The sequence below is a fragment of the Carettochelys insculpta genome, chromosome 3 (genome assembly GCF_033958435.1).
Source record: "Carettochelys insculpta isolate YL-2023 chromosome 3, ASM3395843v1, whole genome shotgun sequence".
NCBI lineage: Eukaryota > Metazoa > Chordata > Testudines > Carettochelyidae > Carettochelys > Carettochelys insculpta.
Window position 1 is genome coordinate 110,545,088 of NC_134139.1, and position 21,497 is coordinate 110,566,584.

A 21,497-nucleotide genomic window follows, 5' to 3' on the forward strand; every position below is an offset into this window, starting at 1 on the left:
CATCCTGCAGCAGAATGACTTGCCCTGGGCTTTTACCATGAAACCTTCCAGTCTGATTGATTTAAAGCTAGTCATGCTTTTGAAGTAGGTGATAGAGAAAAATAAAAACACTGGATAATAAAAGAAGCAGTTTGTTCCAACCAGTCATTTGTATTTTATGAGAAAAGTGTTTCATTCCTGATGATATCGCTCATCAGTCTCAGGCTAACATGGGTGATTGTCCGTCACAATTTCTTGCTTATATTGGTTAAAGTTAATTTCTTGACTGTAACAGATCAGTTCTTCCATCCTTGTCGTTGTTCTGTCATTTGCTGTGTTTTAAGGAGGAATATGTGTATTCAAAACAAGCTGTGAAAATGCATGAGAGTATTTAAGAGGCTACATGAAGTGCATGGTGATAGGGAAAGAGAAAAATCTATCCTGGCAAAGGAAAAGATAAGGAATGTGAGGTTTGACAGGAGTTTGACATTATTGATTCTGAGAACTTTATCACTGCTCATAATTCTAAGGCCATTTATCATATAACTTTTCCACCATTGGCTTCTGCTATGATGTTCTGTAAATCTGATACCAAGGCAATTCTGGCAGATATGTACTTTGGTACTGCGGGGTGAATTAATAAGTTTTCCCTGTAAGGGATAACTTTTTCCTTCAATGGGTGGGGGTTTTGTCTCTGGCTTGCTTTTACTAAATGTTATGGTATCAGTCTGAATACCACCTTTGCCATCATACGGAACTTTGGTTTAGAGCCAGTCAATGCTCTGTTCAGAAAGACAGGAAAGAGACATCATTCTATTGCTTCAGAATATGTAGGGTCCTCTGACACAAAATGCATTAAAGTAAATGTATTCATGTAATCTTTTCAGCAAACCACTTTTGTAGTTAATTTCTAATTGTATGTCCATATAATAGTTTCAGATACTTTGGAATTGTTGGCACGGTTGTCTTTGAACTATATCCTCAGTGACCATAGGATTACACACATCTGTCTAAAGGTGTAATTTGACCTACAGAAATTTTACATATAGTGATATGTAAAAATATAGACTCTCATATGACTTTAAGATTCCAGGCTGAGTTAGCAGGAGTTTAATTTTTATGTATAAAATACATTGCTTAGCACATTTGATTTGAAAATCACTAAGGCCTTAACTGTGAGACCCGACAAAGCCACTTTCAGTTACTTTTCAGTAGTGCCACACTTCAAAAGGAATTTATTTTTCAGAAACTGCATAATTTCTGTTTTTAAATAGTAAAACAAATGGGACAATTTTAAATTAAACTATTTCTACACAGAAGTGACTTTAATGAGAAGGCTTGAATAACTTAACCTGTACTGCATTTAGACTGGGGGTTCGTTCTTGAGCTCAGTATGATTTGTCATGAGCTGAGAGCAGACAGCCCTGTTAGATAATTGGTGTTCCATGCAGGTGCACAGTATGGTGTGTGAACTTTAAGGAGTTCCTGTTTCAGCCAGTTGGGAGGGAGGAGCAAGGCTTCTTTTTCTGCGTTGAAATGGAAACTTTGGGGAAATCAAAATAACAGCTTATTCCAACCTTGACATCTAAGACTGGGTAAAGGAAAATAATCCTTTTAAGCTAAATTGACTTTGCTTATAAAATGAGGCAGCACCTGTAAAAATGGCAGAATTTAAATTCCTATTTTCTTTTGTAGGCATGGTACCACACTCTCAGAACTTTTTCAGAGTTTGAAAACTGTCTATTAAATGCTCCAGCATCCTTTGTGGAAATGGCCCAGTCTGGCTTGATATATTTTATTTACATAAAATATTCATAGTTGGGTACAATTGCTTGTTTGTCTTTAATGTCCCTTTTTTTGCAAATGGAACCCAGGCATGGACACACAAACATGTTTTTCTCTTCTTGAAGATGGAAAAAGAAACCATCATTTTTGGAGAGCTATTTTCATAAATAGAAATGTCCTGCTTCTTTTCCGCCTGACCTATGGCAGGAGCAGCTGCTGAAATAAGCTTAGTGGGTTAGAAGTGGGTGGAATAGATTATGTGGTCTTGCGCTTTGTGACATGAGACAGCCTAGTGTTTTTGATTCTATCATATGAGTGCCATCTTATTTGCTTCATTTTAGTCAGTTTCCATGACAGCAGCATCTTTCTAAATCCTTAGGTATCTGCTGTTTTCCTCTTTTTTTTTTCCTTCCCCATCTTCCATCAAATAGAGTCAAGGGCCTGTCTAGAAGTTGTTTTTTGACCTCTGTACGGCATGCTCACACCACTTCAAACAGTTTGTCTCAAATCGTTTATACATCCTGTTGGCCAATCCTGTACATGACATCATCATTAGTATCTGCTGGAAGGACAAAGTAACTTAAGTATTCTCCACAAGCATGTCTAATGGAATGCACTCAAGTTTCCTGGTATGGGCTTCTAATATTTGCCAAGTTTCAGAGACCTATAAAAACTTGGGTGTCAGAGTGACAGGGAATTTTATCTTGGTTCTTGGGTGAATCTCCTTGTGTCTCCAAATATTTGCTGGTCTGAGAAAAGCTCCGCCTGCCTTCACAGTTCTTACTTTCACCTCCTTGTGTAATTGGCCATAAGCACTGATTTTTGAGTGGAAGATACATGGACTTGTTAGCAATAGACTTTTCTTCAGCATCAAATATGGATGCACTTATTGTTGCTGACTCCTCTTCAGCGATGGTGACTTTCCCTTTCCTTTGTCCTACATTGACATTCTTGTGTATAACATTGGTAGTGGTCTCTTTTGTGGCATTGTCATGTGTCCAAGAGAAGAATGTAATTGGCAAAGTAACAAACCTGAAAGGTTTCCCTCTACTCCACTTAACTCCTGTATCTTCTGATAGTGCATTGTGTGTCATGTGATGTATTACAATACAGAAAAAGGGTTAAAACATACAACCTTTCTGTACTTAAGTGAAGATATCAAATCGATTGTCTCCACTTACTGACCTTGCACAACATTTTGACCCTTTCTACAGCATCTTGGCCATTGAAACTAAGTCCATATTGTTGCCACATATTCTATAGTGATTCTCTGAATCTGTTGAATCAGAAGGCATGGGCTTATGGTTATGAGATTATGAGTTAGGCGCTCTCTCTCTCTCTCTCTAATGGGAGTAAGACTATTAGCTAGCTGGTTAGAAGGAAATAATGGATTTTCAAAATCACTGAGTCAACAACAAATGCATTTGCATGGAGGTATGCAGGTGGTGGATCAAAAGGGAATGAGGGAATTCATTGTTGAAACAAGATCCTAACAGTTAAAACCAAAAGTAAAATCCAATGCTGGAATGTGAAAGCTCTGTCGAGCACTAGGAAGTTGAGCGTGTAGTATGAGAAATGACTGGATTCAGTATTAGTGTATTTGGAATGAGCAATATGAGATGGAGTCTGCAGAAGACTGTGCAGACAATATTGCAGTGCAAGGAGGAGTGCAAGAGGAGATTCATGCAGAGAAAGTTTGACACACAGGCAGCACAATGTCTACAGGAATGGGAACAAGTCAATTCTGAAATTATAAGAGCGTATTTAATCACAAATCATGCTAAAATAACTATCTAGTGTTACATATGTACTAACAATCATGGTGGGGAGAATAGAGAGAGAAGGCAAAGAAGCATCAGTGAGAGGTATCTAAAAATCTATTTCAGGTGGGGTAAGCAGTTGTAATCAGTTTCCAAGTCAGTGGTATCATAAAAGTGAAAGATGGGAGATTAACGGTGGAAAGAAAACAAAAAGGCATTTTGTTGAGAACGTTTTAACGAAGTACTCCATCAACGAGCCCCAACAATTCCATCTGATGGATGCGAAGAGGGTAAAGCTCTAGAAATTTCAGAAGCAGAGAGAGAGCGCTAAAAACAACAAAGCACCTGGTCAAGATAAGATCACTGCTGAACTGCTTAAAGCTGGTGAGAATGTGGTAGTTCATGTGGTACATAATCTTTGTAATGTAGTTTGAGAGTGAGAGAACTCTGCCAAGAGAACTGAAAGAAAGGGCTATCTCTAAATTACAGAAGAAGGATGCCAACTGATGTGTGATAACACCAAGGAATTACATGGTGTATTATCAATACCCAAGAAAGTGTCCATCATCTTACTGTTGAACGGAATCACACTGGGTTATGGATGAAAGACTGTGTGATGAGCAAGCAGGCTTTTGACCAAAAAGATTGTGTGTTGATTATATTTTTACCTTGAGACAAACGTGAGAGGGTTCTGATAAGGGAAAATTGTCTTGAAGTTAATAGAAGTCACCTAAGACTTTGACTGAATTCATAGAATAGCTGTGGAAGATCTTGTAAACATATGGACTTGCTAGAAAGCTAAGGTGGAGTAGAGCATGATAGGAATCTTTTGAAATATGAATTTCAGTGGCTTCCAAAGTGAAATAAATGGGGATGTAAATATGGCTCTAACCTGGAATTTTCTTCCAGTAAGTTTATTCTATCTGTTGTTTTCTGTGTATTCCGCTATAGTTTTGGCACCTAACCTTAATTTGTCTGTTTCTGTATTTGTAAAAGAGAAGAAGTGGATGTTTAAATCCATCCATCTGTCCATCCCTACAGGTCCTGGGCTGAAAGACTCGTAAATTATGAATATTGTTGGATACATTATACTACAGGGTGATTAGGTCATTGCTCAATATATGATAAGCCATTAAATATTAATTAAGCCATCTTCATTAATAATTTATGTATGTCTGCTTATTGTCGGTTTATATGCCATAACTTGTTCTAGTAAATTGTTGCTATCTGCAGATAAGGCACTCATGAAACATGAACGCGTCAAGAAATCTCAGGGGTAGCCATGTTGTTCTATAGCTTCACAAAAAACAAGTGGTTCCATAGCACCTTAAAGACTAACACATTTATTTATTAGGTAAAGAGCTTTCATCGCAACTTTTAAAGTTCTGATTTCATTTAACTGTTAGATTATCTTTCCTGTTTTTAAATTGCTTTTATAGGAGAATTGCATATTAGAACATTGTTTAGTATAACTTGTTCAATGTCCCAATAACATGACTAAGATGGGCACACTGCATACCAGATCTTAATTTGCCTAAAGTTAAAGGCAGAATGATCCTCTTTCTTTAGAACTGCTACCCATTGTTGTATAACCAAAAATGGTTGCCCAGTTTTAATAGATGAAAACTGTACATGCAGTGGATGGACTGGCAGAGATGCGTTGGACAGCATCAGGAGAGATGTGTAGCTGTGAAGTCATTTGGTCGGGAAACAAAACAAAGCATGAAGCAGGAGTTGGATTCCTTCTTAGCAAAACAACTAAAAGAGCATTATTAGGATACAAACTGGTGAGTGCAAGAATGATGGTAGCGAGATTCAAAGCAAAACTGTTCCACATCACAGTCATTCAGGTGTATGCACCCACGTCGGACAGTATGGAGGAAGAGATTGGGCTATTCTATAAAGACTTGACAAAGATGGTGGAGGAGATACTGAAGAAAGATGTGTTGATCATCGGAGGAAATTTGAATGTGAAGGTTGGAACAGATAATGAAGGTTGGGGGAGAGTCATGGGAAGGTTTGGATATGGAGAAAGAAATGAATGAGGTGAGAAACTGCCAGAGTTTGCTACAGAGCATGAGATGGTGATCTGCAACACGAGATTCCACCAAAGGAGTGTAGGAAGTGGATGTGGCCATCATATGATGGGAAGTCCAAGAACACGATAGATATAATTTTGATGAGAAGATGGATAACATCAGTACAGCAGTGCCGAATTTTCTAAGGAGCGGATATAGACTCAGACCACAGTCTAGTAATCGTAAACATCAAGATAAAACTCAAAAGAAAACATAAAGCACAATTTAAGAAAAAAAAGACATAGCAAGGCTATGTGAGGAAGAAACAGGGAATGTATGCAGAACAGCGCTCAAAGAGAAGATTAAGAATATCTCTGCAGAGAAAGACCTAGATAAGAGTTGCAGGGATGGCCCTCGTGATAGAAGAGGCAATTGAGCAGACTGTTCCAGAAGAAGAAAAGTGGCTTACCCAAGAGACACTGAAGTTGGTTCAAGAGAAGAGAGTGTTGAGGATCGGAAGGGATGTTTCTGAGGTGGCAGAACAGCAGTATAGGGTGAAATGCAATGAGGTAAGGAAAGCAGCCAGAAAGGATAAGGAGAAATGATTAGAGGAAAATGTGAAGATATGGGGGTATTACGGCAAATGTAAGACCAGGGAGGTGTATAAGACAATTAGGAATATTAATAGGAAATGGCAACCGAAGCAGATGGTGATCAAAGATGAGAATGAAGAAGTGCTCATGAACAGGGAGAAGATTGTGCAGCGATGGACGAGGTATTGCACCAATCTATACAAAGCACAGTTGGACCCGAGCATCTCAGAGAGACTGATTGAAGAACTGAAAGAGAGATCTCCCCTGAGCATCGAGAGCGAGACCGATATTTCGAAGGAGGAATTAGAAAAAGCAATGAAATGACTAACGAACAACAAGAGCCCTGGAAATGAGAAGATCACGAGAGAGATGATCAAATATGGCGGAGAAAGCATGATTCAGGAAATACACTATGTAATATAACATGGAAAGAAGGGAAGATACCTAAGGAATGGACAAGATCTGTGCTAGTGACAATACCCAAAAAAGGAAGTATATTGAAGTGAAAGAACTACAGAATGATTGCCCTAACGAGTCATCTTGGTAAGGTGCTGCTGCTGCTGCTAATATTGACTGAGAGATTAACATCGCAGATAAAAGAACATATAGCAGATGAGCAAGCCGGGTTCAGAAAAGGTAGAAGTACCATACAGCAGATATTGGCACTAAGACTGATAGTGGAGAAAACTCGACAAAAGAACAAAAACGTGTACACTTGCTTCATCGATTTTCGAAAGGCATTTGACAGTATAGGTCAGAAAGTGACTTGGGCAGTGTTGGAGTCATACGGAGTGGATAGCAGACTGATACGGTTGTTGAAGGATATCAATGCTAATGCGGAGGCAGCGGTGAGAACATGCGGGGAGTTGGGAAGTTGGTTTAAAACAAGTAGAGGTATGAGACAAGGAGGTCCAATATCGCCAAGTATCTTCATCACACATCCAGAGAGAGCGATGGACAAGATCAAGGGGGAGGTAGAAGGGATATCTGTGCACGGGAAAAGAATTAACTTGAGGTTCACGGATAATATAGTTATCATTAAGGAAGACGAGGAGAAGCTACTGAAAACAGTGCAGGTGTAAAACGAAGAAGGAAAGTGGTAAAGACTGATTGATTATAAATATCAATAATACAAAAATAATGGTATTTGGAGGTAAGGAAATAGGAAGGAAGATCAGTGGTGATGGTAATGAACTAGAAAATGTAGAGCAGTCTACATATCTGGGGAGCAACATATAACGTATCATCTAGACTGTAAGAAGGAAATAGCAAAAGCAAGAGCAAGTTTGAAAGTGATGGATAAGATCTGGAAGAGCAAAGCAATTAGTTTAAGAACGAAGCTGTGTCTTGAAAACATGTATATTCAGCAGCATGTTGTATGGATGTGAGACATGGGTGATAATGAAAGATTCGAAAAGAAGAATATTGGCGTTTAAAAGGAGCTGTTATAGAAAGATTCTGAGAATAGGATGGATGCAGAAGGTCACCAATGAGGAATTATATAGGAAGATAGAGCTGAAAGAGAACCTGCTGCAGAAGGTTATAAAATGGAAGCTACAGCTATTTGGACATATTTGCAGAATGAACGACAAACAAAAAATCAAGACCCTAGTATTCAGCATAATGGACGGTTCGAATAGGAGAGGCAGACCCCACAGAGAATGGATAGATGATATAGTAGATAGTCTACAGAAACTATGCCACTCTGCACTGGAAAGATGGGAGGAAATAGTGAGAGAGGCATCAGACACCAACTGGTGCTGAGCCCACAGATGATGATGATGATGATGATGAATATCCAAAATCTGGAGTTTTCCTAGTTAAAAGTTAGATTTCTGTGGGATTTAAATATTCCCCTATTGTGATTCCCTCTGAGGGTATGTCTATATTTAGCAGGAAATCAGCTTGATCGGGGTCAATTTTCTGGAGTTTGATTTCACATGCCTAGTGTGGGACATGCAAAATCAAACTATCAGGGCTTGACAGTTGACCCCTACGCTCCTCATTAACGCGAGGACTAAGGGAGTTTGACAGGAGAGTTTCTCCCATTGACTTCCCACTGTGAGGAAGTCCAGATAAGTCATTTGCAGATACATTAATGCCAGGTACGCAACTGCCATAGCTGGAATTGTGTATCTAGGATTGACTTTCAGGTTTAGTGTTGACCTGCCTTGAAACACTACATTGCTACAGTGCGTAAGTCAGAAATGAGAGGCTTGGGTAATTAATTCTCGTTTCACTAAGCAATATAACAAGCAATATAAAGAGTGAAAAGTAAAGAGAGTTGTAATTTTTTTCTCATTTTGATTATCCAAGGCCCTGACATTAATTAAGGGTACATTATATTTCAGGCATTTTTAATAAAAGTCATGGACACATCATGGGTAGGAAATAAAAATTCATGGCCCCATGACCTGTCCCTGACTTATACTGTACCCCTGACTAAATCTTGGGAGTGCTGGGAGGGCAGTAAGTTCCCCAGGGAGTGCAGTCAGTCTGCAAATGTGGGGAGACAGCAAGTGCCTGTGGGAGGGGGGGGTGTGTGTGTTCATTCCAGGGGGCACCACAAGTGCTTGGGCAGGAGCAGCCCAGGAGCCTCACTGGGTTGAGGGAGCAGGAAGGGTTGATGTGCTGGAAGACTTCCTACCAGGCTTCTGGGAACCAGCAACATGTCCTTCCCTAAGCTCTGCAGCTCCCTTTGGCAGGGTGCCCCAACCAATGGGAGCTGTGTGTGGTGGTGATGGGCCGCGGGGGTGGGGAGAGGGGGCTGATTGCAGGCTGAGGCAACTCAGGTAGAGACATGTTGCTGTTTCAAAGCAGGCTCCCCCCAGGGTAATTGCTGCCCAGAGCCCTCAATGAGCAGCCCTGAGTGAGGCCTCCCACCCCACGACTGTCCTGCTGCTGGGTGGTGGTGAGGGCAGTTACATGAGGCTGCCCCAGCAGTGGCTGTGGTGACGTGTGCAGGAGCTATCTGAGCTGCTCAAGCAGCCCTGGTGCCAGGTGCACCAGCCTCTGCAGAAGTCACAGAGATCACAGAAAGTCATAGAGTCTGTGACTGCCATGACAAACTCACGGTTTTATTAATAATGCAGGCTGCCTCACCTGCTTTTGGTTGGTTTAGAAACAAAGATGGGGAGGGGAGGGAAATAGTGTATAGGATGGGTAGTAAGATAAAATGGCATGCCTTGAAACGAACTGATATGTATACATTTTGGTTAGGGCTTATAAAGACTTTGTCTAGGTTTTATGCCAGTTGGTTGGAAAGGTGGTGTGAAAGCATGAAGATTGGTGCTCAGTGGTTCTTTCTCTTCCTCAGTCCCTGTGCTGGTTTGGAAGGCATCTCTGCCTTGGCACATCGTGCTCATTAGGTATTCGTAGAACAGTTGTACTCAGGGACTTTCTTTAAGGTTGGTGCTCGTTTGTGCTCTATGCTGTGCAGACGTAAAAGTAGAGAAAGCAAAGTGTCTCAAAGGAAAGTGGCTGAATTGGAAGAGGGTGGGTCACACTGGGAGGGGGAAGTTGAGAACATCGGCCTATAGCTCGCTGTTCATTTACATCAGCAGTTCTGCTGGAGTGGTTTAAATGTATCAATATATCTTTACGGTGACAAAGAATAGTGTTTCGCAACTGGGGGCTTCCTTGCCACCATTCACCACTTCTTCTGGTTCACCTGTTCTTTCACCAAAGAGTCTTAGACAAGATAGGTCTTTCAGTTGCTGTAGTTCCTGTAACAGCATGTAAGTGTTTGACTCATAAACAGGGGGGACAGAACTGCATTTGTAGTGTCTTGGCCATACTTCAAGTCATAGGAAGTGACCTGCAGGAACAGGTCAATAATTTCTCTTATGGTTGTATCAGATTGCATTATTTTATAAGTATATTTGACTTTGCTTTACTTGGAAATAGTATTTGTCACTTTTTGACAAAGCATACAAGTTGACATAGAGCTCTTCCCCTTTTGGTGTGGCAGCCCTTGTATAAAGTGGTTTTTGTAGCAGGTTGATAATCCATGCTGCTAACTTTTCTTTCATGTGTATATAATAAATATATTCGCTGGCTTTGCTGATACTACAATGATGTGCAAAAATTACAAGGTCTGTGTTTGTGTATTGAAACACTAGTTGTTACTGCTAATCTGAATCCTGGTACCTAAAATTAATAGCATGTCTGAAGGACAGCAATTAACATCATTCATCTTCCAAGTGAGTCAGTATGATAGCCATTGGTAGTTTTAATTTATACACTGAGGGCATGTAAACCATTAAAAAGGGTAATGGGTCCCCTAAAGGCACGTGTTTCAAAGCAGTATGTCATTTTGGTGCCCTGACGGCAGACAATGATAACTTAGCTTTGAGGGAAGCTGCTATTCATTTATCAATTAAATGTCTGTGGAAATGTATGTTTTTGCTGTAGAATGAACACAGCAGTGTATTAGAAATTAAATCAAAGAGCACGATATGGGTTTTAAGCCTTTATGGTATTATAATGACAGATGCTAATTAGCAAGCTCTCTTGGTGATAATAGGGCACTGGGGAAGAACATTAAAAGGTATTAATGTTTATTTAGAGAGAGGAGGCGGATGACAAGATTTTTTTTTGCTGTTGGATCAACTTCTGTTGGTAAGAGAGACCAACTTTCAAGCTTCCACAAATCTCTTCAAATCCAGTATAACATCGTGCGAGCAAAATGGGTACAGCAACACTGCATACGGTTATTGTTTCTTTAGCACACAAACATTTCTCTTTTTGTGCTTTGCCACCCTGATAGTGACACAGGCCTAGCAATCAATGCTGAGCAGAATATCAGCTGTTGCTCTTTTTTTGTTATGTTCATACTGTCAAAGTGATGAATGAAAAGCACAATTATATGGAAGGATTGAAATGGAGTTGGATTCATATTTTTGGACAAGGCAGTCTAACATGTCAGATGACAAAATTAATTCCAATTAGGTTTCTAGTAGTAGTAGGTGATGATGATGTCTTACTGCATTTTATCTACCTCGTCGGTGCAGTTCATACTGGCTGCAAGCAGTATTTAGTAACAGTTGAGGTGTGTCTACATGTGCACAGTATTTCCAAAAGACCGGCCTTCATTTGAAAGAGTGAAGTGAGTGTCTACATGTACCATGCACTCTTTCGATGTGAAAGCAAAGGAACACAGCCCAGCCATCGAAAGCTGGATGCCGATCCTGCATGGGAAAAGCACCACCCATCGAAAAACAACATTGAAAGAAGGCACGTGTAGACACGCCACGGCCTGTTCTTTTGAAAGAGGATTCCTCCACGACGGCGCCCAGTCCGAGCGTGGAGACGCCCTGCCCCACCAAGCGCAGCCCTAAGACCTGTGTGTCCAGCTGCTTTTAAAGCTGCATGGACCCAAAAATCCCACGGCAGGAAGCTGAGACAAGGAAAGCTGTGAAAGCACGAGCTCCAGGCAGCACGCCCTCTCAGCCACACCCGACAACAGTAACAGACATATGGCCAGTGCCCATCAGTCCCCTGAGCCCTGGGGTCCCTCCTCAGAGCCCCCACTGGGCTCCCAGGGATCTGTCCCTGAAAAAAGAAAAGGGCCCCCTCCTGGACAGACCGTGAACTGAGAGAACTCCTGGGCCTCTGGAGGGAAGAGGAGGTCCTCCAGGAGATGGGGGTAAAGCGGAGGAAAGCCGCTGCCTTTGCCCGCCTTACCCGGGGACTGACCAGCCAAGGCCACCCAGAGCGGACCCCAGAGCAAGTCCAGAGCAAAGTTAAAGAGCTCTGACAGGGCTATGCCTGTGTCCGGGATGAGGTTGGGCGCTCAGGAGCAGGCCCCTCCACCTGTCTTTACTATAGGGAGCTCCATAGCATCCTGGGGCCCCGGGACAGCTCCCCAACAAAAGCAGTCCTGGACAGCTCGGCAGACCAGCCCGAGCCAGGACCAGCCAGCCTGAGCCAGGGGCAGACACCAGCCAGGACTGGTCCAGTGAGGAGGGTGACCTCGTAATTGACATCCCCTCACGGTCGTCCAGCCAGGCCACAGGGAGCCGGGCATCCCCAGAGATCCTCAAGGTCCTCCCTGGTAAGTGCACAGCGGGGTCAGCACGCCTGAGGGCAGGGCGGGTGGTACCCCTGACAGTGGCCTGGGCACAGGCCTGGAGGCCCAGGGCCACACACCCCAGCCGGCCACAGCCTGGAACATGCCCTCTGCACCTGCCAGTGCCACCCAGCAACCGGACCCATAGACAGTTCCAGGCACCCAGTGGGACGCTCGTGGGCCAGCCCACACCTGGGGATGGTTCCACCCAGGGGTGAAGCCTGTGTGCACTTGATGCCACAGGGGTGCCATGTCCACCACGGCCAGGCCCTGGGAGGGTCCGGGGAGACGGGGCCCCAGGGGGACGAGGTCTTGCTTGGAAACTGACATGCTATCCATCACCCTTTGCAGGTGCAGCAAGTGAGGGCCCACACAGTCCAGTGGCGTCAGTGGTCCCCAAGAGCCCCCTGGAGGCATTGGAGAGAGGCCGGGCACCCTCAGCAGCATCGTTACGCTGGGTGCGCAGCCAGAGGTCACAGCATCACCTGGTGGATGACCCCGCCAACCTCCGCCAGGTGGAGCTTTTGGAGCACTGGCTCTGGCTGGAGGAGTCCGACCTGGCGTGGCAGAGGGAGGCCTGGGACAGGCTCATGTCCCGCCTGGACACCATTCATGGCACTTTACAGGAGCACGTGGGCAATGTGACCTGGCTCCTGGCACTCCGCACCCCACCCCCAGCTGCCCATTCCCCTGAGCTTCTCGCAGGGTCCCCCCCCCAGAAAGGTCCCACCCAGGGTCCCTTGCCCACCCCACACCCTCCCGCGAGTCCTCCACCCCACCTCACACAGATGCCCCCCCACCGCCATCCCACCATGCCCGTACCTTCCAGTGCTCCCCGCCCCATCCCAGCCCCGCCGTGGCACCCACTTCCAGGGGGGAAGGGGAGCTCGGGGCCAGCGTGGCTCTCGGCCCACAACCCCCTTGCCCGAGTGACCCTCCCAAGTCTAGCCCCCTCCCCACCCCCTCCCGAGTTCAGGCCCCCTCTCCCTGTTCTATCCTCCGCCTGATACCTCCACACACACATTGTACATAGTTGAACTTTGACACCAGTTTTTTTTTTTGTTTTTTTTTTTTACAGTTTATTAGTGATAAAGGTTTATGTTGTGCACCACTACCCATGTCCCATGGTCCCATGAGGTGGAGGTGCATGTGGTGGGGGGTGGATGTATGGGGGGAGGGGGAGGTGTGGGCATCGAGGTGCTCAGTGTGGCCCCGTGGCAAGACTTGCACGAAGTGCCTCCCGGATCCGGACACCATCGGGATTTGCCTGGCAGCTGGCGACAGCAGCCGGCTGCTCGAATCCCATGGTGGCCTCAGCTGCCTGCCCCTGCATGTAGGCATCCCCCTTGGCCTCCACAACGTTGTGGAGGATGCAGCAGGCGCCCACCACTTGTGGGATGTTGCATATCCCCACCTTGAGGTGGGCAAGAAGGCACTGCTACTGCCCCTTAAGGCGCCCAAAGGCCCGCTCGACCACGTGCCAGGCCTGGTTGAGGTGGGCATTGAAGGCCTACCTGCTGGGGTCGAGGTGGCCAGTATAGGGTGGCATCAGCACAGCAGTAGGGGGTATGTCACATCCACAACTAGGCATAGCGGCATGGTGGTGTCCCCCACTGGCATTTCCCGCTGCGGGATGAAGGTGCTGGCCTCCATACGCCGTCACAGGCCAGAATTGCGGAAGACCCTGGCATCCTGGGTTTGTCCTGACCAGCCCACATAGATGTCCATGAACCAGCCTTTGTGGTCCACCAGGGCTTGGAGGACCACTGAGTGGTAGCCCTTCCAGTTAACGTAGCTGCTGGCACTGTGTGGTGGGGCGTGGATGGGGATGTGCATCCCTTCCAGGGCACCAAAGCAGTTCGGGAACCCCAATGAAGAGAAACCCTCGACAGTAGGGTCCAGATTCCCGATGCAGACAACCCGGTGCAGAAACATGGCGTTCAGGGCACGGACAACCTGCAGGGAGGGAGGCTGTGCACTCTTGTGAGGGTGTGGCAGGGTGTTCCCAGCTGGTGACCCTCTCCTGCCCTCCACAGCCAGCAACCCCCACTCCCAGCCCTCCCCGGCCAGCGACCCCCAAGGGGTCCCTGTGTCCGTGGGCCCCCTTTCCATGGTGGGAGTGTGCCCCGGGCCCGGCTTACCTCCATGAGCACTGCTCCCACAGTGGCCTTGCCCACCCCGAACTGGTGACCCACTGAGCGGTAGGAGTCCGGGGTGGCCAGTTTCCGCACTGCAATGGCGACTCGCTTCTTGAGGGGAAGTGCAGGCTGCATGGTGGTGTCCTGGTGCCTCGATGCAGGTGCCAGCCAGTGACACAGCTCCTGGAAGGTGTCCCAGCTCATGCGAAAGTTCCGGAGTGGCTCCACAGGTGCCGGAGTGCAAGGGGGTGGGGTGCAGGCTGGGCGTGCTCTGTGTCCTCAGGGGGGCTGTTCTGTCCCCCAAGGAGGAGGGGAGTGGCTGTGGCAATTGTGCAGACGTGAGCAACAGTGCCCACGATGTCTGCATCCAGTGCGAGGAGCAGGGTGTTGTCAGCCATGGTGCTGCTGTACTGGGGTCCTGCATTGCTCCTGGCAGCTCGGCAGGCCTTGGCTAATGCCGGGGTGGGGGGTGGGGGTGAAGGGGGGCCCTTTAAGGCAGCGGCTGGCTGTGGGCCCTGGGAGGGCTTGGCGGCCATGCGACCCCGTCCGCGGCATCTCCGCCTCCCTTCTTTCAAAAGAGCGCTCGTACACATGAGGACCCTCTCTTTTGAAATAATGGGATGGGGTCTTCGAAAGAGTGGGTGGAACTGTGATCCGCCTTTGCTGTGTGGTCGTGTTCTTTCGAAAGACGGTATATCGATTTCTGAACTTCGATTTTGCTCTTTCGATGGTGGGCTCCCATATAGACACACCGTTTGTGTAAACGGAGTCCTAGTCTGATTTTATTGACAAGCATAGAAAGGATTTTTATTTGGAACTGGGTGATGTGGGGAGCATCGTATTAGCTAAACTGTGTAACGAACCAAATCTCCTGCTTCCACTGCTTACTCTGATATTATGGCTTTATAATTTATATATGTAAAGTCTGTACACAATACTCCAAGTGCCAGGAAGACTGATGTTAAAACTTAACTGCTTGTGAACATGGTTGTCTCTAGCATGGTGATGGTCCTAGTGTAGACAAGACATGTCTAGGGAGAGAGATGTCTTTATACGAAGACACAGTTTGAACCTCACTAATCTGGAACACACTTGTCCAGCAACATCTGGCATTATTTTAGTTAGCTGGATGACCGCTTTCATGAGTGTGACCAAGTTTCATGTGGTCCCACAAAGTTTGTTTACAGCCACCAGTCCTGGTTGTGAGTTCTGTGTTGATATTTAGCTGGAATTTATTAAATTCTACCTTCTAAGAGCCCAGTAAGCAGTGGGAATGTTGGTAATGCTGCTAGATAATATTGACCTCCCATGGTCAAGCACATTCTCTCGTTTGGTGCCAGTCAGGTCCTGGGGCTGCCAGATTAGAGAGGTTCAGCCTGTACTACATAACGTATTTTTGTGTGGATGATATCTGCTACCAACTGATGTCTTGAAATAAATGTGTTGTTTTCAAGGAATTTTAACAAAAATATTTGAGATTTTAGGTGTTTGCAAAGCATGATCTCTTAAATGAGTTGTCTTTCATGTATGGGTCATCTGTGTTGTGCAATATTGTTTCCATGCACTTATTAGAGCACTGAAAATTTTAAAACAAAAGCATAGTAGTAGATAAACGGGAGAGAAGCCTGACCTGCCAGGTAGGAATTGATTGAAGTTTTTTTGTTTCCTATCAGAACTGTTGAAGGTGGAAAGTTAGATTTTTCCTAAATGAATACGCTTTTGCTAAGTGTCTGTTTTCTATGGGAAAATCTTCACTTTTCATCAAACTCTTCAGCCAAAAGTTTTCAGTGGGCAAAAACATTGGATTTTTCAGTTTTTTCTTTTGAGGATATGTGACTTCCCCCCCCATTTTCTTTTCTAACTGCCTCCTCTCCTGCGCTCTTTTTGTTTTGTAAATGCAGTAGTAGTCAGGATGTCTTGAAATCCTTTCTTACTCCAGGAAAAACAAAAGAAGCAGCAAATGGGGGGAAGCAAAGGAGTTGGAATGGAAATGACACATTTTTCAGATAATTCTAAATTTACCATAAACAGAAGCAAAATTTTTAAGTCACAGCATCAAGTGCCATTTTCAGTATTGTTTCTGAAATCTTTACAACAAACTGTGGCCTGTTAGAAACTGCCTGTAGTATAAACAGGGATTTGTGTTTGCAACAGTAAGAATTGTTAATCATACCAATTTACTGACTCACTCTACTTACATGCAGGTATAAAAAACTCATGGTTTACTTGGGCTCTCAGGACTCTGGCTCTGGGGCTGAGCAGAAGCTTGGGACCCTGCAAGGGTTGGAGGGCCCCAGAACTCAGGCTTCAGGCCAAGCCTGACAAGCTACACAATATTTGGCCAGTATCAGAGAGGTAACCACTCTAGTCTGTAGCTTCGAGAACAGCAGGAAGTCTTGTGGCACCTTATAAACTAACAGATATTTTAGAAACAAAAAGCAGTCAAGTAGTACTTTAAAGACCAGCAAAATAGTTTATTAGGTGAGCTTTCGTGGGACAGACCCACTTCTTCAGACCATAGCCAGACCAGAACAGACTCAATATTTAAGGCACAGAGAACCAAAAACAGTAAGCAAGGAGGACAAATCAGAAAAAGATAATCAAGGTGAGCAAATCAGAGAGTGGAGGGGTTGCGGGGGGAAGGTCAAGAATTAGATTGAGCCAAGTATGCACACGAGCCCCTATAGTGACTCAGAAAGTTCCCATCACGATTTAAACCATGTGTTAATGTGCCGAATTTGAAAATAAAATCCAGCTCAGCCGCTTCCCTTTCCAAAACGGTGCGATGATTCCTTTTCAGTAACACACATACCTTGAGGTCATTGACAGAATGCCCCATTCCATTAAAATGTTGACTAAGTGGTTTGTGGATCTGGAGTGTTTTGATGTCTGTTTTGTGCCCGTTGACCCTTTGTCTAAGGGAGTTAGAAGTCTGTCCAATATACAAAGCATCTGGGCATTGTTGGCACATGATGGTATATATGATGTTAGTAGAGTAGCATGAGAAAGTGCCCGTGATTCTGTGAGTAACCTGGTTAGGTCCAGTGATGGTATTTGCAGAGAAGATATGTGGACAAAGCTGGCAGCGGGCTTTGTTGCAGGGAAAGGTTCCAGGACGGGTATTCCTGGGGTATAGACTGTGGCTGTTAGTAAGGATCCTCATGAGGTTGGGAGGTTGTCTGTAGGAGAGAACAGGCATGTCACCCAGGGCCTTCTGGAGTGTAGCATCCTGATTAAGGGTAGGCTGTAGGTCTTTAATAATTCGTTGCAGTGGTCTCAGTTGGGAGCTGTAGGTGATGACCAGTGGTGTTCTGTTCTTGGCTTTTTTGGGCCGATCTTGGAGTAGCTGGTCTCTGGGTATTCGTCTGGCCCTGTTGATTTGTTTTTTTACTTCTCCTGGTGGGTAATTCAGGTTTATGAATATTTGGTAAAGTTCTTGTAGTTTTTGGTCTCTGTCAGTTGGATCAGAGCAAATGTGATTGCACCTAAGAGCCTGACTGTAAACAATGGATCTAGTCACATGTGCAGGATGGAAACTAGAAGGGTGTAGATAAGTATAACGATCAGTAGGTTTTCGGTACAGTGTGGTACTGATCAGGCCATCCTTGGTTAGTACGGTAGTGTCCAGGAAATGTATCTCTTGCACGTTGTAATCGAGGCATAAATTGATGGTGGGGTTGGACCATAAGCTTTCGTGGGCAAAGACCCACTTCATCAGATGCATGAGTGGGGAGGGTGGTTTCAGAGGGGTATTTAAAGAGTGGGGTCCCAGTAAGAGGGAGGGCCAGAGCTGACAAGGTCTATTCAGCAAGGTGGAAATGGCCCAGTATCAACAGTACTGATCAAAAGAGGAGAAAACAAGTCACATCAGACAGGGGGATGTGAGCCTTTGTTAGAGTCTAATGGTGAGATATTAGCACCCAGAGCAGAGAAACTGCCTTTGTAAACTGTGAGCCACTCCCAGTCTCTGTTTAATCCATGGTTAATGGAGTCAAATTTGCAAATAAATGGCAGCACAGATTTCTCTCTCCATTTGATTTTTGAAATTTTTTTGTTTCAGGACTGTCACCTTTAAATTTGTCACTGAGCGTCCAGGGATATTGAAGTTTTCCCCCACAGGCTTCTGTACATTACCATTCCTGATGTCTGATTTATGTCCATTTATTTTTTTATGGAGAGACTGTCCAGTTTGGACAATGTAAATTGCAGTGGGGCATTGCTTTGGCCAGGCAGCTTGAGCCCTGCAAATCTGAGTCAGCTTACCTGGGCTAGCTCTGACTTCTTTATCCCTTTGTAGAGGTACCCTGGGAAGCCAATGAGGCAGATATGAGTTCACCCCTTAAATAGCACCAATTCATTTTCAACTGTCTGATGCTTGTCTAACCTTCCTGTGTCCCAGCAGCTGCTCTTAATGGATTTTTAGCTTCTCTTACTATGAAGATGGTCATGTTCTCTGTTTACAGTCTCACTATTTCCTGGTGCTAATCAAAGATTATCTGTTCTGATCTCGACCCCATTTTTAAAAGCGAAGCAGCAAATCAAAGGATTGTTTATCCTGGGTGGAGATAAGAGCTGCTGCAGAGCTCCGTGCATGACATCTTTTGTTCCTATGTGAAACAACCTCTTCTCCTTGAAGTCCCATTCACCCTTTACTCTTCCTTCTGACTTCATCCTTGTCTCTCATCTTCCTCTTTCTTGTCTTTCCTCTCTCTTCCTCCCCTTTTACCTTTTTCACCTTGATATTCCCAAGTAAGGAAGAAGATTTGAAAACCTGTTGAACAGGACTGTTACCAAATGGTAGATTTTTATCATGCTGCAAACTCTCCTTTACCCCTTAGACCCTCCTTCCTTCTCTTTGTTTCTTCCTCCCTCACAGTCCCTGTTGTTCTGGGGACTGGCACTTGGATAAAGATTTTAGATACATTGTTTATGGCTCTTAAAAAAAAAAGTCTTCAATTTGTGTTGTGTTAGGCTAGGTTGGCTTATTAAAATAAGGGTGTCAAATCCATTTTGAAGAAATCAAAATATTCAGTTCTCAGCGACTGAAATTCTGTTGTCAGTGTACTTTGAGCACCTTTTTCTTTCACTGTGCTTCAGCTCTGTTAGTAATTTTTCTTCATGGTTTGGTCAGTGTAGGCTGTCAGTGCATAAAGGAAGTTGTTGATTGCACCTTTATCGTTGTTAGCCTTGTTCATTGCTTTGTATTCCCTGTCCCCGTCAGTCTATACAACATGTCATTTTACCGATGCAGACACTTAAGCAGGTTCTGCTTTGATTTCAGTAGCTCCGTCTGTGGTTTCCTGCTCCTTTAGAATGAGCTGTCTGTGGAATTTGTCTGTGGGACACAGAGGAAATTTAAGGAGACTAACACAGATGGATGCAGAGCTTGAAATTTTAAGTGCTTCACGTAAAAGCTTGTGATCTATGTCATAGGCTGTGTGGGTTTTGTGGTAGATGGGCCTGAAAGGAATGCCTCTGATTGAATTTGAAAGGCTTTTTGTCTTCATAAATGTAGAATTTGTAGGTAAAACATCTGGTTTTCTTTCAGGTGGATGCACTTTTGATGACGGACTGGGTCCCTGTGATTACCATCAAGACCTATATGATGACTTTGATTGGGTGCATGTCAGTGCTCAGGAGCCTCACTATTTGCCACCTGAGATGCCTCAAGGTGAGAGCTACTGTTGTGATAATGATGCACGATGAACGGAAGGGTCTGTGGCTTGTGTTTGGTGCTTGGTCCTGCCATAAGTGCAGGAAACTGTACTTGATGATCTCCAAGCTGTTTCCAGTTCTATTATTCTGTGATTCTTTGTTATATTGAGAAAATGAAATTTCCTTAAAGTGAGATTACAACATTTCAACTTCCCTTAAATCTAGATAATATAAAAAGCATATTTAAAAAAATAATTAATAAATTTATCCGGAACTCTCTCAGCAGACAACATCCATAATCCGGTGTGATTTTTAGTTAACCGGACAACCACTTGCAATGAATGTGTCCAAGTTTCCCATGGTCCCATAAAGTTTGTTTACAGCCACCAGTCCTGGCTCTCCGTGAAATGTGCATTATTTAGCTGTAAGTTTATGTCTAAATGTCTTCTAAGAGCCCAGTAAGCAGTGGAAGCATTGGTAATGTGCTAGACAATGCAGACTTCTCATGGTCCAGAATATTTTCTCATCTGGCACCAGTCAGGTACGAAGGGTGCTGGAAAAGAGAGGTTCAACCTGTAGGTGAATCTAATAAATGCAGGTTGTGATTTATCTTGGTGATCTGCTGACCATTCTTATGAGCATCACTCAGCCAGAACCCATGGAACCCCTTCGCAAATATACCTTGAAATGCCAGTAAGTCTGTTTCTTCAGTCTTCCTTTTACATACACACAAGAAACTAACCAGCTTCTGCTAACTCTGCTCTATTTAAAAGAAAGATAACAAAATTTTCATTTTAAGTGACATCTGATATATTTAGCCTGAATCATTAGATAATATTAGAAGGAGAAAAAAAGATGTTTGCAGAAAACTGACTGTTCATCTGGGGATAATCAGAAAGGTGAATTATGGAAATATTTCCATTGTTAATTACTGCTGAGGACAGGTAATGAATAAGTGAAGAGGTACAGCCTAGATGACCTTGCATGCTCACCTTTGATGAACAGCTTAATTGGTGCTTCCCAGACAGGATGATATGCAAAGAAAATGAAAGCATTTGAAATTCAACTATATTTTCCAATTAATAGGACATTAAGTAATTAATCATGCAGAGGAGGAGAAAAGGTCATGGACACTCTATTTGTAGCTAATATAGCTTTCATTTAGTTATGTGGGGAAGAGAAGAAACCTTGCCATTTACAAGCAATATAATCCTTTTACCATTTCTTTCTTTCTTTCATTGCTTGTTCTGTGTATTAGATTATTAGAGAGATGTAATTTTTACTGCTGTAGCTTGTAGCTCACTAGACGCTTAGTTTCACACTGCTGCTGTTCATATATGGGTGTGTGTTCCCATGTCCATCCGACGTAAAATGGGCTAATGTATTGAGCAAAAGTTCTGTAGTTGATTTAAGAAAATGTTTGTGACCCTGTGTATAAGAAAGTAGATAATAGTTCTTAGAGGAGTGTCCTTGTGGGTGCTTGACCTAAGGTGTTTATG

At 44.2% G+C, this 21,497-nt stretch overlaps 1 protein-coding gene across 4 annotated transcripts in view; it reads left to right on the plus strand.

Annotated features, from left to right (window-relative positions):
- The window catches only part of PTPRK (protein tyrosine phosphatase receptor type K), a 635,931-nt gene that overhangs the window by 134,690 nt on the left and 479,744 nt on the right, over positions 1–21,497 (plus strand). For all 4 annotated transcript variants that reach the window (XM_074990593.1, XM_074990595.1, XM_074990594.1 and 1 more), the window contains exon 2: positions 19,892–20,014. In XM_074990593.1, the coding sequence (XP_074846694.1) occupies positions 19,892–20,014 (123 nt within the window). The remainder of the gene's footprint in view (positions 1–19,891; positions 20,015–21,497) is intronic.